Raw genomic sequence first — 27,704 nt, 5'->3', positions numbered from 1 at the left:
GGTCAAGGATATACGCATTGCTGGGGGTAAGATGGATAAACTTGCTAAATTGTTCAACAGGCAGTTGACACACGCCCATTTTAATGTGGTGAGTCAAATCCACAACACTAAGATGTCCCAGGGGACTCCAGTGATGGATCATGTAATGAAAATAATCAATTTGTTTGAAAAATTGGAATCCATGGGGACAGATTTCAGCTTGCGATACAAGACCGATGTGATCTTAGCGTCACTCACCCCTGCCTATGCAACCTTTAAGATGCCTTACAAGATGTCTGACAAGGAGATGGAGCTCCAAGCTTGCTAACGCACTGGTAGAGGCTGAAACGTCCTTGAAAAAGGATAAGGATGAGGTCAATGCAACTAAGGCGAAGCCTTCTTCAGGTGGGAAGAAGAAGAAAAAGGGAAGTAAGGGTAAGACCCTGAAAACCAAGGGTGGGAAGTCTGACAATAAAGGCAAAGGCAAGTGCTTCTATTGCAAGGAGGATCACTGGAAAAAGAACTGTCATGCTTACCTGGCGACTTTGAAAGACAAGAAGCTAGATGAAACAGAGGCTGCTAAAGAAGGTATATGTGATGTTCACGTTCTTTATGAGTCTAATTTGTCTTTTGAACCGATCAATTCTTGGATGCATCACATGTACTTACTCCCTGCAGACCCCCCCCTTTTTCCCTCTCCATCCCCATCCCTGTTGAAATTAAGTCTATTGATTACATAGTTTTTTTATATCCTTTTATTGATTTGGACCCAAGAATAGCATGGGTTGTCGAGTGAACAACAACTCAATTGCACCATACCTTCATTCTTTATGCAAAGTGGTTTGTATTTTCTAAATTGCCCTCTTATGATCTCTCTTCTTCTTCTTCTAGTTTCTCTCATCTGTGTTTGAGAGTTAGGGTTTTAGAATCCCAGATCTGTGCTGAAGAATTTGAGAGCATCTGGGATTGGCTTGAAGAACCTTGGTAGCACCATTGGAGGTTCAGATCTGTTTACTTGGAGTGCTCACTAGAGGAAGAACCACTGTCTATTGGAAGAGCAACACTTGAGGCTCACCAGGTTAGCAGTTCTTGATTAATTCTTTCAGTTATTAATTATTAATAGTTATGGGATGCGAAAGAAACTCGAATCGATTTATTTTTGCTACGCATTCGAGTATGGGATGGATCCCTCTTGCCATGTGATGGACTAGAGATGAATTTCTCCATCCCCATTGTGATGATAAATTTTATGGGACACAATAGGGAAGGAGAAACCCTAATAAGGATGCACCAGGGTTCCCATGAACGACCATGGGAAACCCTAAAAATTAAATGGGGCATCCATGGGACACCATGGGATAACCCAGGGCGTGCAATACCCTAATTGGTTTATAATTGGTTTTCCCAGGGAGCCATGATTTGATCTCTGGACCGTAGTTATGCCTACAGACTAAGGTGGGAAGAGGGTAGGGCGGGAAGGGAGCATGGGTTGGGTTGGGGTGGGGTGGGGAGATGGTTGAGCTGGAAACAGTGGTGGGAGCGGAGTTGCAAGAAAGGGGTTGGGGTGAGGTTAAAAGGAAGGAGAGGGATGGGTGGTCAAAGATGAAGCAGGAGATGGAGTTGCACGATGACGAGTGTGCATTGCAACATGGTTGCATTTCTTCAATTGAAGTTGTTTTTACTACGTAGTTGGAGGTTTTAGCGGTGAAATAGAAAGAAAGAAGGAAATGAAGAAGAATAAGTGGTGATGGGTCCCATCTTTTATACTAAAAAAATGGGAAGTAGTTTTCTGTCTGGGAGTGTGGCCTACGCCAGCATTCCCATGTGTCTATCTCTCTCCTCTTCAAAACAAGGGGGTAGAGGTGTCTTTTTAAATGGAGAGGAGAGAGAGAGATAGACTCATGGGAGTGCTGGCATAGGTCACACTCCCGGACAGAGAGCGTTCTCCCTAAAAAAATATAACATAGTAAAGAGTTGTCGGTAATGAATTTGAAGTAGTACTAATTAAGGGTGAAATTGTCAACTCATCTTTTTTTCTAACATGGTTAGCATAGGGGGTACAGGAATAATTGTCAATAATGCAAGGGAGGTCCGTGTATTTAATCCTTAGGTTAGGGGAGATCAACGTAATTTACTTTAAGGTAAAAGGATTACAACGTAATTTACTTTTTTCTAACATGGTTAGCGTACCCTACTTTTTACAAATACATATGAAATAAGGTCCCACCTTCAGCATACCCATCAACAGTAAATCCTCAATCCCAAAAATTAACAAAACCTATATCTAGGTATACCAGATGCATCCAAGAACAAGTCTTCCTTAACATGAGATTGAAGATCTAAATTTGATGAAGTAATTGAATTTTTTGTTGCCATCTTTGTCAAGAAGTCAACAATACTATTAGCTTCTCTGTAACAATGGATGATTTTCCAAGTAATAGAGTTTAAGAAAGGTTTGAGGTAGTGCCAGTCCTGCTGAACATACCCTTAAGTCAAGCAAATAATATGTGATGAACCCAAATCCACACCAACCAATCGGAGATCGCCACCTGTCCCCGTACCAAGAAAGGAAACCAGAACAGGGCCAGTGAAGGACCAACCGCAGGCACCATCCACCAACACCCTTGGGGGCGTGGACCTCCCCTGGGCGCCAACCCCCTTGGGCGAAGACCCCGGGCATGGCTTCCTCGGGGCACAGTCTCCCTCCAACACGGCAGTCATCACCGCCATCAACAAGACACGGATCGCACCAAGGACTCTAGGCCACCGCCTATCGAGTCACGTAGTCTAAACGGACTCATTTACTAGGAACCTCATCTACCACGTAGATGAGGTCTATCCACCAAGGATGCCAAGTCTATCAAGGACACTACTTCTTATAGGAAGACAACTACCAGGTCTATCGTGACACCACGTCTCACAGGAAGACAACCTATCAAAGAGGAGCCCTGCTATTCAGGGACTCTATCACCCATGGCAAACACTCTACATCAACTGGAACTCTCCACCCCGCCATACACTGCTATAAAAGGTAAGGTACACAACCCCATAGGGGACATCTTAACTCATATTGAATACTATTATTCATCTGTTTGCTCAGAGAGATCTAACCTAGACATCGGAGAGTCCTAGGCCGGAACCACATCGGTTCTCCTTTGTCACCCAGGGTCTTTTGCAGGTTACGGCACTCGAAGGACCGCTGAGCGATTTCTTGACGCAACAATATGCATAATTCTAGAAGCTAAACAAGATATCAACCTAGCTAAACTAAGGTTAGAACAAGCTGGACATTCCAAAAACGCCAATATGCATGAAATCGTGACATATAGGCCTCTAAAACATGGAGATTAATCCTAGGACACATGATGAACAAAGATAACATTACAAGAATGAAAATAAAACCTAGGAAATCCGTGCACATATGAAAAGATGAAAATACCCTAGATATAGGAATGAGTTAGGAATAAGAAAAAACATGAACAAAAAAGAGGGTAGCTCCTACACTAAAAATCAGTGGTGAAAACTATGTGAACACGATAAAAATTTGACAAAACATCAATAACAATAACATGAACAATATAGACAATCGGATCAAATGATGGAAACAATTGTTTGACCAAATGACAGAAAATTTGTCTACCAAACAAAGAATTTAAAGGAAAATAGCAGAGTTTGATAAAAAATTGGAAATATCATGATTAAAAGCGAAGACTTAGATCTAAATATTGACATAAATTTTATAAAAGAAACTACAAGAACATGCTCTAAAAAATGGCATATTGTAGCTGCCCTGGTGAGGGCAACAATGACTTTCCCTTAGTAAACATAGGATAGCCAACAATACACTCAATGAAATTGAATGAAACTAAGGGCCAAAGCAACAAGACTCAAATGTCTTCAACTTCATGAGGTGGCAAGATGGCTGGAGCATACTAAGCTAAAGTTTGGATAGGCTCAACTCATTACTACTATAATGAACTTGTAGAAACTCGAATTATCTCTCTCTTTCGGGTGTCAAGATTCTTTCTTTATAATCTTGGATCATCTTAAACATGTAAGCAACCTTTTATTTATAGCCTAGGGCGTTACCCATGTCCAAAGCAAGTATTCATTATCTCAACTCTTAGAAAATCCCTTGCATCTAAGGGGATTAGCTGGTTTTGAACTATATATAGACACAAATTCCATCAAGCAACTTAGCAAGGGTTTGTAATGGATTCCAACACTCGTGACAACCACCATCATTTTCTCAATCTAATAAATACATAGAATCTAGTTCAAAATGGGTTCTGATCGACTCAAAACGGGGATTAGCTGGCGTCAGCCTCAGCTTCTCCAGTATCGGCCTCAGTCAGTTCTATGACTGATTGAGGCAACACTAGGAGTTGGGCATGCTTCAAGTTTGAATGTGAACTTGAGGGGCTTTTGGCTCCTTCGGATTTTGAGCTTGGTCTTTTTCTATGCATAACAAGGCCATTTTCAAGATTTAAAAACAAAATTTTAGATATTTTATATAATCGCAAACCATATGAGGTTTTGGAATGCTGTTTGAGGCCAGAGAAACTTCCTGAGTTATGAATAATGGGTCCCTTGCTATTTCGGGACATATCGGTTTTATTATTGCATGATCTGCTCCGAGGTGACAAAATGAGGTGTCCACACTCCTCCATAGTTGCCACTTATTTATTCAAACTCTCTTACCCCAAATTTCTTTTTTTGATTCCTCACAAAAGCAAGCTTTAACCTCTTTAAATTGTCCTTGTCCCCTCCCCTAAGGCAACCCCCCTCTTGAACCGCCTTCGATAGCCCTCGTCTGTAGCCCTACAGATCTTTCCCTCCCCCACCCTCTGTTGAGATTTTCATCAATTTGAAAGAGAATTGTGCCCCTTAAACGTTTCACTAAAGGGTGACAGAGATAAATAATAACACGATGGATGGATCATCGTATAGGGATCAAGGTGATAAAATATGAAACTTGACATATGACCATTCTAAAAAGAGATGTTCCTCATCCAATGGTCAGTTTGATGAAAGATGCCCTTCACGTGGCTCAAAAACACTCAACCATTTTGTGAGCCTTCTCAACAATTTGTTATGTGGTTAAGTATATGGGACTCTACCGAAGAAACAACCCATCATGTGAAATTATAGAAAATCTCCTTCGAGATCAAACAATTCCATCGAATTAAGTGTATTCAATATAATGGATTTAATCATTGCAATTTCTTGGGATAAACTTTTTTGCCCACATCAAACTTCTTTATAATACTCGAGGAGGTGACCATGTTGGGAATCTTTTCATACTGATTGATACAAACTGAAAACATCGTTTTAAAAATCAGGAATCGAATTGGAATCAGTTAACACCGATCCTGATTTCCATCGCTCCAACTTGTTGCCTCCTGAATCAGAATCAGATTGATAAAATCAAATTTGAATCGATCGATTAATGGGCCAATTATCGATTTCTGAACCGATTTGATTTTCAGCATAAATAGCATAGATTCCCGATTTCTATACCGATTCGGATCAAAATCCTCTCTGACCGGTTCCATTCCCGATTCCCATTTTTAAAGTTTGAAAACCTTTTTAACCTTTTTCTTTTAGCCCACATGTCTTCTTTAGAAAGTAGTGTGGAAACCTCTCTTTACCGTTACTTTTAATCCTTTTCCTTGAACCTAACTACAGAGTACAGAGTACAGCCTTTTGGACGCTGATACGTCTCTCTTGAGTCTTGTCTAGAATTTCGAAAATCGATTTTATCGTACCGCCATGGTTATTCATTTCTATTGTTTTCTGCAGTTCGTACACTGGGAGTTAGTCCGTTGAGCAGCTTCGGGCGAGATCGTGAAGTCTCCAATCCTTGTCTTCTTTGTAATCCATAGCAACGAACTCGCTTTTGTCTTATAGGATTTTTTTTATTTTTATTCTTTCATATGCTGAGTCTATTTACTGTTCGACGAATTCGTCGTTTCGATCTGCCTCTGCTATATGAATGTTATAATTTCTTCTTGTTTCACAGAGTTGGATATCCTTCGCGTTGTAAAACCCTAACTATTCTTCCAAGCTCGCTTCTTATTGATCCTGAAGTGAAATTATGGGAGTGCCAGCTTTCTATAGATGGCTTGCCGATCGATACCCTCTATCAATTTTTGATGTCATTGAAGAAGAGCCTACGGAGGTTGCAAATGGCGTCCTTTTACCTATCGACGTCTCTAAGCCAAATCCGAACAACATCGAATTCGATAATCTGTACTTGGATATGAACGGGATCATTCATCCTTGTTTTCACCCTGAAGGCAGAGTATGTTTTTTTACAGAACTTCGTTCTTAGTTTTGGATGACTTGATTTTTTTTTTTTTGCGGGGGTTGAAGTTTTGATAGTTGTTGTTATTGAGTATACTGTCGAGTTAGTTACAAAAAACAGAAGTTTCTATAATGTGCGCCAACAAAAAATAAGTAGATTTCAGAACCGTATGCAGAAAGTAATAAGCTTTGAAGTTTCTCAATAATGTCTGCAAACGAGCGTACTCCAAAAGTTTCCTCCCAAAGGTCAAATTCTCGTTTTTTTTACAACTGGACAAATTGAGCAGGCAAAGTAGGCGTGTGGATGGGTTTTTATTTAGTTGTTTTATAAGAGAACTTTCTATTCTAGAAAAGTTACATGGAGATAAACCATGAAATGCAGGGTTTTATGAGAGTATGGGTCATTTTGTTCAAATATATGGGCATTGATAAAGTCACCATGGAGCTGCAACTGATCTTGCTTTATTTTATATAAATCGGTCTATGTTTATAATTTCCTGTTTAATTTATACCACATGGTTGCCTTCAAGTTAAAAATCGCAGGACTAATGTCTTCTTTTAACTTTGTGGACCTAGTAGCTCTATTTGTTATCAATAGGATCCTTCTGATGGTGCATTGTTGGCATATGCAGCCTGCGCCTGTCACCTATGATGATGTATTTAAAACAATATTTGACTATATTGATCATCTCATTTCATTGGTCCGCCCAAGAAAGCTTCTTTACATGGCAATTGGTGAGCATATTTGATTTTTGGTAGCTTTTTTGTAATATTTTTTTCGACTTGGACATAATCAATTTCTGGCTTATTAACTGTTGCAGATGGAGTTGCACCAAGAGCTAAAATGAATCAGCAGCGTTCACGGCGCTTCAGAGCAGCAAAAGATGCTTCTGAGGCAGTAAGCTTTCTAGCTTTCATTGCTTATGCTGAGATTCATGGTGACTGGATGGTCAATTAGTTATTTGTTTTTATATCATAGGAAGCCGAAGAGGAAAGACTGAAGAAGGAATTTGAAGCAGAGGGGAGAATTCTGAGCCCTAAGGAGAAGGCTGAAACATCGGATTCAAACGTCATTACTCCGGGCACTCAATTTATGGCTGCATTGTCGGTAGCTCTTCAGTATTACATACAGTGTAGGCTGAACCACAACCCTGGTTGGAGGTGTATTAAGGTTAGAAGTACATTGTCTTAAAGTAGTTTTTATCTCCCTTAGTTCCCTAGGTTTGGATGATTCCTTGCATGTAGAGTAATCCTTGCTGGTTCTGTTTCCTGAACAATTTGGTTTTCAGGATACTTCTCTCTCTATATATATTTATTCATGGGGCTGCATTGGGTGATTATTTGAAGGTTTTTCTTTCTGATGCGAATGTTCCTGGAGAGGGTGAACACAAAATCATGTCCTACATACGGTTACAACGCAACCTTCCAGGTTTTAATCCAAACACGCGGCACTGTCTATATGGTCTGGTGAGTGTGATTTTGTATGGCTGTAGCCTTTTTCCTCCATGTCATTTTGGTTCTTCTTTCAGGGTATCATAGTTATTATTATTTGCCCCCTCTCTTCTTCTTCAACCATCAAGTCAGAAATGAATTGTTTGCTATATCATGCTCAGGATGCAGATCTGATCATGCTGTCTTTGGCTACTCATGAGGTTCACTTCTCAATTTTGAGAGAGGTAGCTACTGTTCTCTGAACACTTATCAATATCTATAACTCGTTTACTTGTTATGATTGGACTCAGGAACTTCATATCTGACCGTACAGGTGATCTCCCTGCCAGGGCAACAGGAGAAATGTTTTATCTGTGGTCAAGTTGGTCATCTGGCTGCTGAGTGCCGTGGAAGGGAACAAGATCCAGATTCAAATAAGAAGGCAATAGATGACACCCCAATTCACAAAAAGAAATATCAGGTTGCATTTAATGCTTCAATCCTGGATTGGCTTGTGCTGCTTCTCTTTAAAATTTTTGCCTTTTCTTTTCTGGGTGCAACATTACTGATGAGCTACTGGAAATATTTTAAAATTCCAATTATTCATTCTGTTTGCACTGTGCAGTTCCTCAATATCTGGGTATTGCGAGAGTATTTACAGTATGATTTAGAGATTCCCGACCCTCCATTTGAGATAAACTTTGAACGAGTAGTGGATGATTTTGTTTTTCTCTGCTTCTTTGTTGGCAATGACTTTCTTCCACACATGCCAACGTTGGAAATCCGCGAGGTACGTGGTACACTGGGTCTCCAGCTCCATTGTTCAAAAGCGGTTTGCTAATGGCAGTTACTTCAGACATCTTTCTAGTTTGGTGGTTTATTCTTTTTCCGATTGACTGGAAATTCATCTCCAATTTGTTGGTTTACTTAGTTCAATATACCCTTTTTCTGCAACTTCAGGGTGCCATTAATCTACTGATGTTTGTCTACAAGGAGGAGTTTACTGCTATGGGTGGTTATCTTACAGATGCGGGTGAGGTAATCAGTCTGCTTCATGGATCTCAGTGATTTATGCTACATTCAGTTCTATACATTTGACTGTTTCTTAACTGGCTGAAATTGGGTTTTGAGTACCTCATAATAGTTAAGAGAAGGACAGTTTCTCTGGACTGCACGCAATCAAGAGAGTTTTTTTAATTGCACAGCAAATCCAACTGATGCAGGAGCAATTTTTTGGACCGGGCTAAATCTGTTGGGGGACCCGTATGAAGATGAACTGGGTCCAAGTGGGTTTTTAGGTTAAAATATTGTTCAATAGGATATTTAGGAATTATTTTATTTGGAAAATATATGTAATCTTTTATTTTGGGTAGCTATTAGGGAAATTTCCAATTTGAGTTATATTAAGTTTATAAAGTCTAAGTTTTAGTAAGTAATTAGGAGTCTTTACTTTTGGGTATTATAAATAGATGTGTAACCGACGATTGAAGGAGTAGATTGAATAGACTGAATTGAGTGTTGAATTGTGAGTGCCTGCATGGCGTGCTTGTGCTAGCTCCCCCCCCCCCCCCCCCTTCTTTCTGAGATCTTCTTCCTCTCTCATATCCCTTCTTTTACTACTACTACTACTACTACTACTACTACTACTATGACTACTTTCCCAGTGATCTACTGCTTCTTCTCTGTTTCTGGCGGTAACAGCAGGCCCCCTCTTGGCCTTCATTATCTCTTCCCCACCTCTCTTTTCTCCCTGTAATTAGGGTCGAAGGAACCCTTTCCCTGGGCAATTCGAACAGTAGATTCCCCCTCCCATTCAATCTTCTTGCTGTGAGTTTCATAACCAGATTCAGACCTGGTTTGTGATCCACCGCCCAGGCCTGTTTCAGTCATTGATTATTAGCACAATATCCAAATATTGGATCTGTTGTTGAGTGCTTCTAAGAGCCCTAGATACTACAAACCAATACCTGAAATTTCAGATTGAACACATTAAAGGTGAGTGAGTTGTATCCTTCGAAACCAGCGGAGGTTTCCGTTGGTTATCTGGTGTCGTAAGGTTGAAGATGAAGCCCCCTTTTCACGATTTAACATCCTTTTGATTGGTTGACCCAATTGCCCTCCCCTTCTTTTTAATTCTGTTTTGTCCTTTATTTTAATTTCATTTCAAGTCTATCCTTTACCTATAATTCAAATCCCTTTTGTGTCCTGATTCTTGTTACTACAAAATATCCCTTTAGTTCTGATTAATTTTTACGGTCCTGCCACTGCCCCTTGGTTAACTTTAATATAATTTCAGAACTGCCATTATTTCTTGCCACTGAGTCATCTAGTATTTGGGTGGGCCCATAGCAAGCCCAATAAGGATTATTCCAACCCGGGTTTGCATTAATTGGTATCAGAGCCGAAATCCTCTAATTTCTATGGTGATCAACCATGAATTTAATACTCTTTTGGAGCAGTTAATGAATGGATTGATGGATATCAAATTGGATTTTCGGGATCTTCGATCGGATTTTCGAGAGCATACTGAAAGTACCAAAAGCTGCTGTGATAAAGCGTGCATCATACTTGTTGGAAGAATCGTGGGCTAGAAAAGAGAGAATGAGAGAATAATTGCTTAGCTTCATTGATAGGTAAGCCCCTCTATTTATAATAGAGGAGAAAGTTACCAGAGACTGAAATAAGCGATGCGGGACTAAAACCCACATAACCGACTTAAACTTAATAACATAAAAACTACCCCAAAAGGACCCGAATACCCCCACGGTATTCTGAAGTACATATTCCAACACTCCCCCTCAAGTTGGTGCATACAAGGTACTAATGCCCAACTTAAACAAAATGGGAAAAAACTAAGTTGTAGCAGAATCTAGCTTCAAGAAGAATGCAGCTCCCAAATAAACCTTCAAGAACTTGAAAAAAAATAGATCTTCAAAATCTGGGCAAACTTGATCGGCAACTTTCACCAATCTTCAACAACTGTCTAGTGATGAATCTCTGACTGATAATCTTGAAGATAAGCAACTAGGGCAGCAAGCAAATGAATCAAGCAGCAGAAAAGATCAAGCAGCTGAAAAAATAACCCAACTGTAGAACCTCATATAGGCAGGCAATAACCAAACATCTTCAATACTTTAATACCAATCTCCCCGTTACGGCAAACTCAACCCAATAATGAAGGATACCCAATAGCAATGATGGAAACACTGATCTTCTATGTTTTGCACCAAGTGTTCTTGCAAGTTCTGCTTTCTGCAATGGTTGCAGGTATACTGTACATAATCCCCCCCTCACGTGTAGTACACGTGGATAGAAAATGGAGATGATGTAAGAAACAGTGCAAAAGTATAATATTCTAGAATTTTCCAAAAGGTGCTAAGGGTAATGAAAAGAGAAGAAATGGCAATTTAGAGAATATCTTAAACTTCCAAGGTGGTTATGGGTATATGCCAAAGGTATGATATGGGAGGTGGTAAAGTGAAAAGAAGCAGTGGGATAATGAATTATGGAGAAAAACAATGCAACATAGAAATTGTCTACCATCTTCAAACGATCAAACAAACACTTTTGATGGAAACTCCTGCAGGGGAGAAACACCTAACTCCAATAGTCAAATCTGATAAGTATACAGATCTGATTTGGAGTAAGGAAAGACTTAAATCTTCAAGGCTTGATCAATCTTCAAACAAGGAAGAACAAGTGTGCAAAACTCCAATTTATAAACTCTCACATGCTAAATAGAACTGGCGAAGATATCTGGATAGAATTGATGTAATAAGTTTCAACAAAAACTTGGATCAGATCTGAATTAGTGAATAAGGCTAGGATCAAGCTCCAAAAGTAAGCTGGATATGAACCAATAGAAGAGCTTCACAGAACTGAATAGGTTCGTAGTTGCAACCAATAACCTTAGAACACACTGTTGTAATCCCAAAGAAGCTGATCTCCAGGGTAGTAGATTCGAGTCTTCAATAATGAAAGAAATTCGATCTCCAATCGAAGGATACTCAGTCTCAATAATAGGGCAGCAGTAGTCCATATAAAGGTAGCAATATCATGTCAACCAGTCATGCTTACAGAAGCCAATCAATAGAATCAGCAAATATAAGATAATAACTTAGCAGATCCAATGGGTGGTGGAAGCAGCCAGCCACATAGAAATCAGTAAAATAGGTTGATAATTGGAAAAATCGAGCCATAAGATGAGCCTGAATTTTTTTAATAATAAATCCATGATGGATGCTGGAACTTGGGTCGAATACTCCTCTGATGGTGATAAAAGTCCCCTAAAAAAATCAGCAAGATAGGACATCCCTTCCCCCAAGATTGATTAAAGTTAGGGTTTTGTAAAAAACCCTGAAAGTTGAGATCGATTGTAGGGAAGGGGGCTTCAAAACAAAATTGATGATGACTTGTCAAAGATTGATGATGTATTTGAATGGATGCTGTCCTCTGCAGCTTGAATAGATCTCCAATACGAATAACCAATCTCTATTTGTGTTTGAGACTTGATCTTCATAAGGGAGAAACACAAAAAATTGTAGAAAAAATAGGGCAGCAGCTATCTTGTGTAATAGAACTTCTTCAAGCCATGAATAGTTGAAGTAGAATGTCCCTCTTGATGGTAGAAACACCTCCAAAAAACTCCAGCAGCAGTAAGCAACCCTAACCCTAAAATTGATATGTGTCAGGGCTTTACAAAACCCTGAAAAGGAGGATCGATTGGGGTTAGGGGTCTTCAAACACTTGGAAAGAGGCTAATACTGAGGTCGAGTGGTCCTTGTAGTTGGAGTAATCAGCCCTCCAAAAATTAGCAAAAACTGAAACCTGAAAGTCAGGGTTTTACATAGGTAACCAAATTAGCAGGTTAAGGAAGTTTTGCTGTTGAAACAAATCCAGCCATCAGAAAGGATCCAAACTTAGGTCGAGTAGGGCTTATAGTAGTAGGGAATCACCCCCAAAAATTCAGCTACATCAGAAAAGGGAAACCCTAAAATCGATTGGAGTCAGGGTTTTTCTAAACCCTGACAAGTTGAGATCGATTAGGGTAGGGGCTAGAATGGTTAATGAGAGATGGAGAAAAAGAAAAAAGGGAAGTAGGACATTGGAATAGGGTAGTAAGGTGTTGGAAAAGGGTGTATAGGAGGCTCCAATAATGGAAGATCAACCTTCAATGGTGATAGGGATCTGATCTTCAAAGAAGGGGGAAACTCCAAATCGCAGAGATGGTTCTAGCAGAATTTTAATGAAAAAAAATAGATATAATGGAGGAGGGCACTGGGCAGCAACTAAATCATTGGATACTTTATTTACCTCATTAGTGCTGCCCCTTACAAGGATGAGAAGAAGAAAACCAGAAGAAGGAGAAACCGAGAAAGGGAGAAGAAGGGAGAAGTCGATTGAGGAGAAGTAGGGTTTTTTCCTCTTTTTCTGACCTAGATCAGACCTGCTCTGATACCATGTTGGAAGAATCGTGGGCTAGAAAAGAGAGAATGAGAGAATAATTGCTTAGATTCATTGATAGGTAAGCCCCTCTATTTATAATAGAGTAGAAAGTTACCAGAGACTGAAATAGGCGATGTGGGACTAAAACCCACATAGCCGACTTAAACTTAATAACATAAAAACTAACCCAAAAGGATCAGAATACCCCCACGGTATTCTGGAGTACATATTCCAACAGTACTAGAAGCCTTAGAGGACGGATCAGTGGTGATAGAAAATGTTGACAATAAAAGTGGCGATCAAGCACAAATGCACGGTCTGATCAAAGTTGCAGTTAAAGAGTTGATCGACGGTCCGATTCTAGTTGTGAAACCCCACAATCAGATTCCCATTGAAGAGATGGTCATAAAAAATCGTGATGGTTGATTGTGAGATGCGCTGGATCATCCTCCCATCATAGCTGTTGATTGTAGATGTTGATCCTTTCATTTTATAAAACTCATGGGGTCATGGTTGAGTTTTTTTCAACACTGGGGTAGTTGATGCAGGAGCAATTTCTTGGACCAGGCTAAACCCGTTGGTGATAGAAAATGCTGATAACGAAAGTGGCAATCAAGCAGAAGTGCACGGTCTGATCAAAGTTGCAGTTGAAGAGTTGATCGACGGTCCAATCAAAGTTGCAGTTGAAGTTGTTCGTGGCAAGAAGGTTATCAGTTTATCTTAGAGGAAATATGTTCATAATCTTCTATCTAAGACTGGAATGTATCCTATGGATCCTAATCTGAAAATTGGGATATGTGATTGCAAGGATTTTGAGGAAAAACATCAGTACAAAAGATGGGCTGGGAAGCTTATTTATTTAACTGTTACTTGCTTTAATATTTCCTTGCTGATGAAGTTATTAATTATTTCATAGAGAATCTAAGCAGGTTCACTGGAATGCTGCTTGCTGCATTCTAAGGTATCTTAAAGGGGCTCCCGGGAAAGGTCTTATCTATCATCGTCATGGTCATAGTCATACAGATATTGTGGGTTGTTCTGATGTTGATTGGGCTGTTGCTGCTATTGATCGACGGTCAACTACTGGATATTGCACCTTTGTTGGTGGTACCACGTTGTGACTTGGAGGAGTAAGAAACATACCACCGTTACTTGGTCTAGTGCGGATGTTGAGTATAGAGATTTTGCACATATTGCAAGAGAATTGATGTGGTTGAAATCTCTTATTCAAGAATTGGGGTTCTCAGCTACAAAGTCGATGAAGATGTGTTATGATAATCAACTTATGATTTATATTGCCTATAAACCAGTTTTTCATGAGAGGACTAAACACATTGAAGTCGATTATCATTTTGTGCGCAATGCAATTATGCAAGGACTGATTTCAACTCTGTTTGTCAATTCCAGCGATGAACTTGGTGATTTGTTCACAAAGGCGTTGTTCCAGCCTGCTTTATTAGTGGATGTTCCAAGCTAGGTACAACAACAACAACAAACTTAGCCTTATCCCAACTAAATGGGGTCGGCTACATGGATCCATTCAGAAAAAAAAAAAAAAAAAGAAAAAGAAATCCACATAAAGGGAAAGGGAATTAAAAGGAATGAAGAAAAAAATGAAGAAATGAGATAAGAAAAGTGAGAGATGGAAAATGAAAAATGAAGGATGAAACTATGAAAGTAAGAGGAAAGAGGATAGCCCAGGAAATCAAGAGAATCAAAGCTACATGATGTCGGCAATGTGGATCCTTACCCTCCAATACGCTCTATCTGAGGTCATACTTGGCACAAAACCCAAACTATGCATGTCCTTCTTCACAACCTCACCTGTTGCCATTTTAGGCCTGCCCCTAGCTCTTTTAGCTCCTTCAATCCAAATCAGATCACTCCTCCATATTGGGGCATCCCTAGGCCTCCGTTGCATATGGCCAAACCACCTCAGACAACATTCTCGGAGCTTGCCGCTGATCAAGGCAACTCCCACATCAACTCTAATACGTTTGTTCCTTACTTTATCCTTCCTTAGTTTTGCTACACATCCATCTTAACTTTCTCATCTCTGCAACACAAAGCTTCACGATGTGGCACTTCTTAATTGCCCAACATTCCACCCCATACATCATAGCAGGTCGGACAACAATCCTGTAGAACTTTCCTTTAAGCTTTAGGGGAATGTGTCGATCACACAGTACTCCGATCGCACCTCTCCATTTCATCCATCCCACTTTAATTCATTGAGAAACATCATCATTTATGTCACCTTCTTTATGTATGATAGACCCCAGATATCTGAAATAGTTACTTGGCGGTATCTCTCTCAATTTTCACCATGTCATCATCCCACATAGTGTGACTAAAGTCACACATTATATACCCCGTCTTTGATCTTCTAATCTGAAACCCTCTTGTTTCCAAGGTCGATCTCCACAACTCTCACTTAGCGCTAATCCCTGCTTTTGTCTCATCCACCAAAACGATATCATCTACGAAGAGCATACACCACGGTACCTCGTCTTGGATGTTCTTGGTTAACTTATCCATGATAAGCGCAAACAAATAAGGACTTAGGGCTGATCCTTGATGTAACCCAACTGTAATTGGGAATTCCTTGCCCTGGCCTCCCACAGATCTCACACTAGTCACCAGTCACCACACCCTCATACATATCTTTAATTCCCTCTATATACTTACTCGACACCCCTCTCTTCACAAGAACATGCCAGATTAGATCTCTAGGGAGTAGGGACTCAGTCATAGGCTTTCTCCAGGCCAATAAAGACCATATGGAGATCCTTCTTGCTAGCTCTACATCTTTCCATGAGCCTCCTCAGTAGGTAGATAACTTCTGTCATGGATCTACCTGGCATAAAACCAAATTGATTCTTCGAGATATGAATCTCTCTTCTCAGACGGGCTTCAGTAACCTTTTCCCAGAGTTTCATAGTATGACTCATTAGTTTTATGCTTCTATAGTTATTGCAGCTCTGGACATCACCCTTATTTTTGTAAACTGGAACTATAATGCTTCTCCTCCAATCATCTTGCATTTTCCTTGTTATCATAATCCTGTTAAATAATTTGGTTAGCCAATATACCCCACAAACTCCTAGGGCTTTCCACACTTTTATTAGGATTTCATCTAGTCCTAATGTCTTGCAAGCTGGGTATGGGAGATATATACTCCAGCTTGAGGGGGAAGTGTGTAGCGTGGGCTGCTGGTCCATGGACTTCCATGGACTGGTGTACTGTGGGATTTCGTAACTTAGTTAGCTAAGTCTTTGTTTATTAGCTTAGTACTTGTGGGGATCATTCGTATAGGATACAAAAAGAAATTCCAGATATTTGTTATCTTTCTCTTTGAATGAGATCTCATTCCCAGCTACGGTTTCATTAGCTATCTTATAACTAGAATCCCTCTTTTTTTCCGATCTGATAACTAGAATCCCTCTTTTTTTCCGATCTGATTCCTCCACCACTGTAAACCCCAGTTAGATTCAGGCATGATACACTTTTTAGTTATTGGGTGAACCCAAACCGTTTTTCTCTCACCTTGTTTCATTTGGATTTAGGCTTAGCTGGTTGTTTGGGTTCATTCTTCTTTCCTTAGTAGGATTCTTACTAAGGTTAGGTTTTCTGATATATATATATATATATATATATAGTGGCTGGCCGATAAATTGGCACACACTTCTATCGCCTCTTATTCCTTTCTCTCTCTCTCGGTTTTCACTCCCTCTCTGGTTTGCTGGTTTACTAAGCTCTGGTATTAGTAACATGCCTATAATGATATGATTGTAAGGTCAAAGTTTCTACTTTTATTGTTGTTTGTCACTTTAGTATTTTTCTGTTTTAAATGCATGTCTGCCCTGATGCTAGGTGTTTTGCATATGCAGGTCTTATTGGAAAGGGTAGAATATTTTATTCAGTCAGTGGCAGTCTATGAGGACCAAATATTTCGAAAGCGGGCTCGTATTCAGCAGGTCAGTTGCTTTGAGGCCTAGTTCTAGGAAGAGTGAGAATACTGTTTGGTGTTTCCTTTCATGATTTCATCAATTTCTGGTTTGACGTTTGCTTCCACTTAAGAGCCTAGAAGTGGTATCTTTAGGGTGAAATATCTTCTCTTTCCTGATTTTCCTCTTGTAAAAACAAAGGGTTTAATAAGTTGTATTTTTTTTTCTCTCTTTGCTGTTTGAAGGTACTATTTGGTAGTTTTTCATTGTTTTTGATTTTTTTTTTTGTGGTAAAATCTTTCTCTATATTAATAGTAGGGAGAAAGAACACTGCTAGGCTGTGTAAAGTATGCTAGTGCCTCCCTGCGTCTATTTATCTCCTCCCTCCTATGAAATGACATATTTGCCCCCTACTGTGGGAGGAGAGAGGTAGACACAAGAGGCGCTAGCATACGCTACGCAACCGGACATTGTTCTTTCTCCCTTGAATTATTAATGTAATAACCACTACCATGTAGCCAAGCCTGCTAGGTTATCCTTTTCTGTGTCACGTGGAGGCTGGTTGATTTTCTTTATTATTTATTATAAACTCTTGCTTTAGCATTGTCATTTTCCCATTTTTTATTACTGTGCTGACCTTTAATTCTATAAAGCGATGGGTCATTGGAGTCTCGCATGTACCTCTGACATATTCAAGATGTTTCCTGCTGTCTTAAGTGTGTTCTGTAGAGAACCCTTGGGGTGCTGCTAGGAAAGAAAGTAGTTAGCTTTTTGGGTGTTTCTAAACCAGTGTTATATACTTATATGTAGGTGATGATATTCATTTGTTCTTTTATCTTAGTATATATTTGCTACTCTATTTCAGGCACAAGAGAATAACGAAGTGATGAAGCTTAAAATGAAAAGAGAGAATTCTGAGGAGCCTCAAATTTTGGGTGTGGATAAGGTCTGCCATCACCGTTGGTTCCGCTGTACAGTTTACGGCTGGATTCATTCACTTGGATAAATTCCAACTAGTAAACAGCAATTTTAAATATTCAGATCGGATTTCTTGATCTGGTTCACTTACAAGAAAATGCAATTAACCAACAACTGAAGCTAGATGCAGATGCATCCACTTATTCTATCACTGACATCTATGAGATATATGTCATAAGTACATTTCTTTGAAATATTTTTGTCAATATGCTATTAAACAGGGATAATAGGGTTTTCGCTGTGTCAGTAAATAGTCTGTTTCCAGCGTGATATAGTTTTATATACTAAATTGGTCCTTGAGTCACGAGCAAGAGCAACTGTTGCAAATGTTAAGTAGTTTAGGAGTTTTCGTGTTATATTTCTCCATTAAACAAAGCTTTTGTGCTCATTTACATTTTTTGCTTTTTATTCATGAAAAAGGCCATTTGGTGTTGCCTTATTGCCCAGATGCAGATCCTTTTGAGCTGCCTGCACATTTGCTTGCATGCTTATGACATACAGAACAAATCTTCTATCCTAATACTGGATTCTGAAGTGGGTTATGATATTCATTTTTTCAGGTGAAACTAGGGGAGCCAGGTTACAAAGAGAGATACTATGTTGAGAAATTTGAAATATCAGACCCGGAGAAAATTGATGAAATTAAAAAGGATATGGTAAGTATGCTCAGTTGTCATCAGTGACCAGTTAGTTTAGATGGTTGTTCCCATTAATGTTTATGCTCATTCAGCTATACTTGAACCTATGTCATCAGTGACCAGTTAGTTTAGATGGTTGTTTGGTTGTTCCCACTAATGTTTATGCTCATTCAGCTTGTACTTGAACCTATTTTCTGTGGTTTTATACTCATCAGCAGCCCTCTTGCTACTAGTAATTTCACATTCTTTAAACTTCTGAAGGGATGAGGGACTGGAATATGGAAATTTTATGGGTGAATGGTTACTGTCATTGGTAACATGTGCATCAACTCTGTGAATTGGATATCTCTTAACTCTGAAGGGATACAGTTTGAGAATTGTATAGAGATTCTGGTGGAGGTTATACATGAGTTTTAGCAGTAAAATTAATAGAAATGGATGAGTGGAAAAGGATTTAGGTCATGTTGACTAGAATCATTTAGAACTGCTTGAATCCACAAGCAGCAAAAAATTATCACAATCCACAGTAGCCTGTGGCAGAAAAATATTACAACATAAGAAATATAACTCCCCCCACCCCGGCGAAACTTCCAAATCTAAGAGATATATAAGACTTTAAAGATATATTCCTTTATTTGATGCATCATTGGTAAATTTTAGTTTCTCTCTTTGATCTTTTCTTCATTGTTTCTGTGTCTGTTTGGATAACACTGCCATGTAAAATATCTTTCGTTTGATGCACTTCACTGTGGTGGGAGCTAGTTTTCTCTTTTATTTATCTGTCTTCATTGTTTGTGCTTTGGTTTTCGTGGAGCACTGTCTTGTTCTTTTATCCTCTTTTAAGTAATGCCTCTCTGGAAACAGGGGTAAGGCTGTGTACATTTGACCCTCCCCAGACCCTGCTAAACGTGGGAGCCTTGTGCACTGGGTACTGCCTTTTTAAGTATTGCTTTTCTGCCTGTGACCTGAAAAATTAATCTGGTTACTTTCATATTTGGAACAACTTAGTGGTAACAGTCAGCTTTTTCAAAACTTGATCAGAATTGGTGGACTCGGATCCCCACCAATTCCAATTAACCCCCATTCAGGCTGATTTCCATTAGCCACGATTTTTTACTTACTGAGTCTGACCAAGTTAGGCTGACACCAAATGAGTCTGGCCAATCCTGGGACAACCAAGAGAGTTTATTAGGTACTTCAGTAGGATTCTTTATCAACTGTAATGGAAAAGAAAGGAGCTTAATAACAAGAAAACTACCCAATGAGCAAATAATACCAAATCTTCATCTCTCATTCAACCCAATTGAACTAATCCTTAGCCCAACTTCTAGGGATTCATATTCATGTATTGAAAGGTGTATATTGGTGTGCTTATCAGAAAAAAGGTTATAATCTTACTTTTAAAGCTTTTTGAAGTGACAAAAGTTTAACTCTCTTTTTTTGCAAAGTAGCTGAAAAATATGACGTTTGGTATCTCACTTGGGGAGAGTTTCAGAGGGGGTTGTGTGGGGTGAATGAGTAAATCCCTGGTGCAGTGATTCTTCCTTGACAAAGAAAACAGAAGCGTTTTACACTCCATGAAGAACTTGCACTTCCGTTCGAGGGGATTAGTGAAAAAATTTATTCAAAAGAGAGAATGAGGGAATCTATCTATAAAATAGTAATAATAATAATAGAAGAGACAGGAAAGCATGATGGAAGAATGGATGGAGAATCATAACATAGTGCCACACAAAACCGAATAAAAATGTACACATCAAAAATCAAGAGGCCATGAGTCACCTAAATGGATCACAATGTAATACACAAACTGGAAATCACTCTACCAGATGGCCCTTTGGATGGATGAAAAATCATTAATCATGACATAATGCCACACAAACTGAGTAAAGCAAACACTTCAAAAATCAAGAGGCCACGAGTTGCATACATAGCAATGTATTACACAAACTTAAAGCACTCTACGAGACGACCCCTCTCTTGTGAAGGAGCATTGGTTCTTCAACTATGACACCATTTTTCAGTTCGATTCCAGATTGGTGATGCATCCTGTTTGGACCTTGTTATCTCCATAGTTCAAGAACTCACGAGACCTCGTCGAGTTTCTCGATTTTTTCAAAACCCGAGACGAGACAGCCTACGATACAGAAAATTACAATTTCTCGCCGAGATCTCGGATCTTGGATCTCGGTTTCGGTTTTACTCATGGTTTTGAGTCAAAATTACAATTTCTCGGCGAGATCGCGGATCTCGGTTTCGGTTTTACCTCAAACTCAATATGACAGTAGTAGTGGATCTCACACCTCATACCAACAGCCTCCCATGTACCCTAGGATAGGGGTTTGGTATATGTCGATGACTACACTTATATGGAGGTTGTGTCACACTATGTGCAACACTACAACAATTCTATGACATGGGAATTCTATGTGGATCAATATGGGGAAGAATTCATTACTCGATCACATTTTATGTAACAAATTCAGAGAAGATTGATGTAATGTACTCTTTATTTGAATGTTTTGATTGCTATGTACTAAATTGAATGTTTTGATTGCTATGTCTTACTAAATTATGTGTAGAGTAGGGTGTTTTAGTACGACTCGTCGCCTACCAACCTATGGTCCAAAGTGAAACTCACATTTGGACTTGTTTTTTGAGAAATTTGGGCATGTCATTGTGTTTAAATGGCCTGAAATAGGCTGAATACCAAGTTTCAGACCCAAAATATGTGTAAAACCCACCGAGTTGGAGGTCTGAGTCCAAAAAAAAAATATGCACAATCTCGGCGAGATCTCGACTTGTCTCGGTTTTCCAAGGGACCGAGATCCCACCGAGACCCGAGTTTTCGAACCTTGGTTATCTCTGTTGGATGATCTATTACGTACCAAAAAGCAAAGCTTTGTTGGTAGGATCCAAAGGTCATCACTGTTTTTGATTTAGTTCTTGAGGCCTATAGTGGTGACAAAGATTTTTTTTTTAAAATTTCTTTCATTCTTTCTTTTACTTATCTTATGTTTTCTTGAAAAGCATTAGTTGGTTTCGGTTGGAAAGTAGTTGTGATGGTTCTGCTAACTCATAAAATTCAAAAGTCTTCTGCTAACTTATAAAATTCAAATGAGTGTTCTGCTAACTTATAAAATTCAAAATGTCTACACTTAAATTTTTAGTCATGCATGGTTTGTGGATTTAGATATAATACATATTTTTTTTAGGGGGGATAGATATATTGTATACATTTTTTTTTGGACACTAGTGAATAGTGACATCATGTTAGGAACCTAGATATCATGCTCAGAATATCTGAAAACTAATTGCAAATTCTCATCTGTATTATGATGTTTCTTTCAATAGTTACAATGAGGTGATGATGCAGCCTCAAAAACCCTAATCCTAGAATTTTAAAAGGGTTACTAACGAAGAAATTTTGGCCTTGTGGGACAGAATATGAAAACAAGAGAGAACTTAATTCATCAATAAACAAGAGATAGAAAGAATTGATTAGGGGTTAGGTTTAGTATGAAATTCAGGTGAAACAAGGGTTTGCCATAGCGAATTATTAAGGGAACAGAGTTGTATTATAGGTTTAATCAATGACCAGATTGTAAGGACAGAATAGAAGTGAGGAAAGAAGAAGAAAGAACTACTACAGAAAAGAATAAGGATGAAAAAATGTGATAGAAAGGAATATAAGCAGGAGTAGAGAAGAGAAATAAAATAAAATTTATAATAGCAGAAATAATTAACATGCTGATAATGATGTGACACTTAAAATAGCAGCAGCACAGCAGCCTGCGATTGGAGTTAGAAAGAGAGAAGAAACAGTGAAGAAGTTTGAAACCAATAAGAAAGAGAAAAAAGGGATGGCAGGGGAAAGGGAAGTGGGAGTGTTGTGGAGAGACTATATCAAAGACTAAGTGACTGCATTAGACGGAGCCTACTGGTTACTGCCATCTGGAGATATTGGAACTCTTTCTACTGTTTTCTTTGTATCTTATTTCTTATATAAAACAAAGCTGGTTCTCTGAAATGTAATTTATGAACTTCTTATGAAAGTAGGGCCTTCTGAAATCAAAGAAACTCAAACTCATTTTAAATATTATGCAGGTTTAACCCTTCTTTTATAGATGCTCTCTCCCAAACACATGAGGATTTAGCATAAATTAGGAGTATTTTTTTCATGTAAATTTCATCTTTATGCTTTCCAATACTATATGTCATCGTGAATTAGTGTCAACATAAACCTAAGGCATATGAATTAGATGTTTGATTATATTGTTATTGGCCTATAACCTGCAAAAGGCATGCTTTTGTAGGTCTTGATGTATGTGGAGGGTCTATGCTGGGTCATGCGGTATTACTACAAAGGTGTCTGCTCTTGGCTATGGTCAGTTATCCTTACAGCAGATGATGGAAAACCCTATCTATTCCTTTCTCTCTCTTTTTTAATGTTTTACCATTTTGTAAATGTAACCTTGTCTATTCTTTTGTTTACCCTTTATTTGTTAATTCATTTAACCAAGGATATAGGGACTGGAAGTAGATCAGACTGGTACCAAGCACAGTGATCCATATAATTATGGTTCGGTTGACCCAAAGAAAGGATCAATTGATGGTTGATATAAGGGGCAAAAAACTTGATATAAATGTGTCTTGCATCTGTCAACTTTCAAAGTATGAAATACACGAGTCAAGATAACGTTTTGGCAAGTATCTATTCCTAGTTATGTGCAAGTGAGCCTTGCTAAGAAATGAGTGCTCGTAAAACCAGGATGGGATCGGTGGAGGCTCTTGTCCCAATTGTGCAGTATGTATCCAGATTCTGGAGGGACTCTTGTCTGTTCCAACCAGGGATGTTCAGTTCCAAATAGAAGCAAGGTTGGATGATATATACCATTAACCCTACTGTGTTCTTTTGGTACATCATAAAATGTGGAGTTATCTGAGAAAATATCTATGGATGGGATGATTAAAGACCAACCTTTTAGGGTTAGTTTTGGCCTGGTAACCGATGAGAGACTGACTGGTGGGTTACCTGAGCATGGCCAGGGGAAGGCGCTTCATTCAGTTCTTCCCCATCTTCCCTGGAGCTTTTAATATTTGTATCCATTGTAGTGCTTACAACTGGTACTTGCATTTTCTGCTTTTATCAGGTACTATCCATATCATTATGCTCCTTTCGCTTCTGATCTCAAAGGTTTGGCAGATCTAGAGATAACATTTTTCCCGGGACAACCATTTAAACCCTTTGATCAGCTTATGGGAACCTTACCTGCTGCGAGGTAGTTTTATTTCCCAGTCCATTCTGCAATTATTTGGAACAGTGACATTTTACATTTGGCTTTTGAGACAATGTTCTTTTCCCTCGTGGGCTGATGATGAAGCTTACATCTTGTTGCAGTTCCAATGCTCTTCCTGAACATTACAGGGCATTGATGACTGGTCCATCATCGCCAATTAGTTCCTTTTACCCTGCAGGTAAAGAAGTTTGCTGTTCAAACATTGTTTCACATATTTCTTCTGTTAAAGCATTGGTTCAAAGATTTCTTCTCTGTTTTATGACTAATCAAATTCTTTCTATCCGCAGATTTTGAGATTGACATGAATGGTAAACGCTTTGCGTGGCAGGTACAATTTTGCCCATAATTTCTGATTGACTGCTTATATCCATAGATCCATCTTATAAACTGATGGGAAACATTTCGAATTCTTTTGGATCTTAGGGTGTAGCAAAGTTGCCGTTCATTGATGAGAGAAAGTTGCTTGCTGAAACAAAGAAGCTTGAGGACACTTTGACGGTGGGGACAGTTAGAATCCTTTTTGGTTTTGTTTTATTTTGTTCCCCCCCCCCCCCCCCCACCCCTCCTCTTTTTTTGAGTCTTCTATACTCCACAATTATCTCTAAGATTTCAGAGACAAATGAAACATGGATTTCTCATCAGAAATTAGGCATCTTGCAGAAAGGAGGAAAACTTTTTTATTATTCCCAGACCCCAGGACCGCGTGTAAAAATTTTGGGGATATTATAGAGATAGTATTTGGTACTTAATGGGGGGAAAAATTGGGTTTTGCATCTCTTGATTTGTTCCAGTGATTGCTTTTAAATGGTACAAATTGTTCAATAGAAGGTTATAGATCTGCTGAAAGTAGTTAGTTTGGCAAACAATTTCCAAGATTGGTTTTCAGGGTTGTGTCTAAATCCTTTTATTTCGAGTTTATTCTATGGAAGATAATGTTGGCCGTATATGATGGGTACACACAGGATGAGGAAAAGGCTCGTAATAGAATGATGTATGATTTGCTATATGTCTATGAGAACCATCCTTTGGCAAGACAAATTGTTTCACACTACAGGCTCTATTATCATTCACCTCCTTCGAAAATATTCCTCTCCGAAATCGACACAGATAAAAGGTTGGTTGGTATACGAAAGGCGTTATTCAATCAGGTCTTGATGGTTGTTGATAATTTATATATAGATGTTTTAATTACTGAATTATTGCAGCGGTGGAATGAATGGATACATGTGGTTATGTGAAAGAAATGGCTTTAAACAAATAGTTCCTTCCCCAGTTAAGGGGTTGCCAGACATTGAAAACAATTACGTCCTGTAAGTCTACTACTGCCCACTTGCCATTTTGGTTTGCAAAGCTTCAGTTTTCCTGTTTCTCACATTCAGCATTCTGTCATGCAGCAATGTTACTTATCTTTATCCACAGCCTCATAATCACATTCCAGAACCTCCGGATGGTGTTAAAATGCCCAAAAAGGTATACCAAAGTTATTGACTTTCTGATTTTATTATAGAGCAAGGTTCAAGATCTCGGGTTTCGACCAGCTAGAAACTGAGATATGGTCGAAACCAGTGATTTTTTCCTAGCCAACTCGAGTTAGTGGTTTCGAGGCCTAGAAATGCTTTTTTTGATCTGATTTTTTGTGTACAGCCTATTTTTGACATTCTAAACACAATGCATGAACTACTTTTACAAACTATTTTTACAAAAAAAAAAAAAAAACACTCAAAATGGTACTTGTGGTTTTTTACCCAAGTTTACTAGTGTACGCACAGTGTACTGAGAGTCATAGTTGTCAGGCCAAGCTTTTTTGTATTTGTATTTCTTTTTACTTAAGATATTATGCATAAATAAGCAAATACCTCCTATTTGAATCCAATAAAATAGTTAAAAAATAAAATTCCAAAAGGATAAAAAGTCAACCCCCCAGTTCAAGAACAAAAACTGGATTTTTGGCGATAGGTGAAATTTTCAACTTTCTAATGTTGGGGTTTTTCTCAAATCTAAAAATTCCATAAATTTTAATATGGTAAAACATTACTAAAAACAAAAAATGCGGTAAAATATTCATTTGTTTTGATGTCTAAAAAATTATTTTCATTCCGATTCATTTTGACAGCATTCGCACACACCAAATTAACTTTGACCGGAACATAACTTCTTCAATATACATCAGATTTAAGCAATCTTGGATTTGTTAGAAAGCTTTGTTTCTACTTGTAGAAGTTGTAATGTTCCAATGTGTGCGCTTTTCCAGAGATGGTCATGTCTGACATTTACTTCTGTTAACTGACAGGTTGTAAAACCTTACGATATAAAACCCTTCCCCACGTTATGGCATGAAGACAGAAGTGGACGGCGTTCACAACCCAGAGAGAGGTAACCATACACTCCTTAAACTTTTGCAACAGACTATTAATCCTATTTTCGGACATTTAGGTACCCATGTGGCAGGTCGGGTGATCATTTGTTACATCTCTTCCGTTGGTTTGTGCAAGTTGGAACACACACACACGCACACACAATGCAGTGTTAATGCTGACCTTGAAAAGGAAGGGATTCATGAAACAATAGCCTCTTGCACCTTTACATGTAGGACATATAGGGCCATGATGTCAATATCAGTCTGTTAATAAGAGATGTGTAATATGCATGTTTTATAGTCTGGCCATGTATTCATTGTTGATGCTAGTCAATCCAGAATAGACTTTGATTACTCATACTCTGTTTGCGGAATAGGAAAAATGAGATTTCAACATTTGTTTGATTCTGTTTTTTCAGGCCACAGGTTCCACGTGCAATATCTGGTCCTCTCTTGGGAGAAGCAGCTCATCGACTTCTTAAAAACAGACTTCGAACCACAGCTAACCCCACCACTTCCTCTGCATTAAAAGAACCCCCGCCTTACAGGAATGTCCCTAACCACAGAGTCAACAGACCTAGGCCAGCTGGGCCTTCTGGATATGAAAATGGATTTACTCAGAACCTGAATTATTACTATGGGCATTACAACCATTCTCAAGGTGCCATGATGACTAGCTCAAGATCAGCCCCCTCTTTCCATGAGGTACAAGGGAACGGACAAAATTTCAGGCCACAGGATAGGCTACTGTATCCAGAACAATATAACTTGCACACAGGGTTGGCTGCCTTGATGATTGAAGAAGGGTTGAGATCTCGGCCACATCAGGGGGTGCCACCAAGGATGCCAAATGCTGGATACTCACCAAATCCACAGTACTCAACCGGTTGGAATGTGGGCTCCCCACCGTTCCCACCTACCAATTGGATTCACAAGCAACCAAATGAAGCCATGTATTTGACACAACAGGAAACTGTGTCCCATGGTGAGAAGCAGGTGAAGAAGGCTTATCAAGTTAAAACACGAGCACCCCAAGAGACATCAAATCCTATCCAACAACGGTGATCCTTGGTGCTCCAAAGGATCCTCTCTGTTTTTTTTTCTCCTAGGTTTTCACAGGACGATTGTAACATAGGACACGTGGACTGAAATATGATGGTGCAAAGATCTACCATCAAAGAGAATCCCAGATGATGTATTTTTGTTTTCATCTGAGGATTCCCAAATAAAACAATGTCATTCTTGTTGAACTTGTATTTTCTTTTGGGGTGGAGGGTGGGGGAGGTGGAGCATGTGAATGGAAATTTCAATTCTTAGTAAGCTT

At 38.9% G+C, this 27,704-nt stretch overlaps 1 protein-coding gene and 1 long non-coding RNA gene across 2 annotated transcripts; one reads left to right on the top strand and one right to left on the bottom strand.

Moving 5' to 3' along the window:
* Positions 1 to 849: 849 nt before the first annotated feature.
* On the bottom strand, positions 850 to 9,960 carry LOC122663897. Its single transcript, XR_006333240.1, has 3 exons — positions 9,389 to 9,960; positions 5,372 to 5,378; positions 850 to 860 (listed from the first exon to the last, which is right to left on the bottom strand). It is a non-coding gene; the product is annotated as an uncharacterized LOC122663897 (long non-coding RNA).
* On the top strand, positions 6,002 to 27,636 carry LOC122663864 (5'-3' exoribonuclease 4-like). Its single transcript, XM_043859521.1, has 22 exons — positions 6,002 to 6,283; positions 6,918 to 7,020; positions 7,107 to 7,183; positions 7,265 to 7,456; positions 7,633 to 7,752; positions 7,899 to 7,961; positions 8,051 to 8,197; positions 8,342 to 8,506; positions 8,677 to 8,754; positions 17,052 to 17,138; positions 17,974 to 18,054; positions 18,647 to 18,742; positions 23,041 to 23,111; positions 23,878 to 24,006; positions 24,126 to 24,202; positions 24,312 to 24,352; positions 24,448 to 24,522; positions 24,987 to 25,138; positions 25,230 to 25,334; positions 25,419 to 25,494; positions 26,315 to 26,397; positions 26,800 to 27,636. The coding sequence occupies exons 1-22, from the start codon at positions 6,077 to 6,079 to the stop codon at positions 27,443 to 27,445; spliced, it is 2,871 nt and encodes a 956-aa protein (XP_043715456.1). The 5' UTR covers positions 6,002 to 6,076; the 3' UTR covers positions 27,446 to 27,636.
* The last annotated feature ends 68 nt before the right edge of the window (positions 27,637 to 27,704 follow it).

Source organism: Telopea speciosissima, chromosome 1, assembly GCF_018873765.1.
Source record: "Telopea speciosissima isolate NSW1024214 ecotype Mountain lineage chromosome 1, Tspe_v1, whole genome shotgun sequence".
NCBI classification, from domain to species: Eukaryota; Viridiplantae; Streptophyta; class Magnoliopsida; order Proteales; family Proteaceae; genus Telopea; species Telopea speciosissima.
Note: the sequence above shows the minus strand (reverse complement) of the source record. Positions and strands in the feature narration are given on the sequence as shown.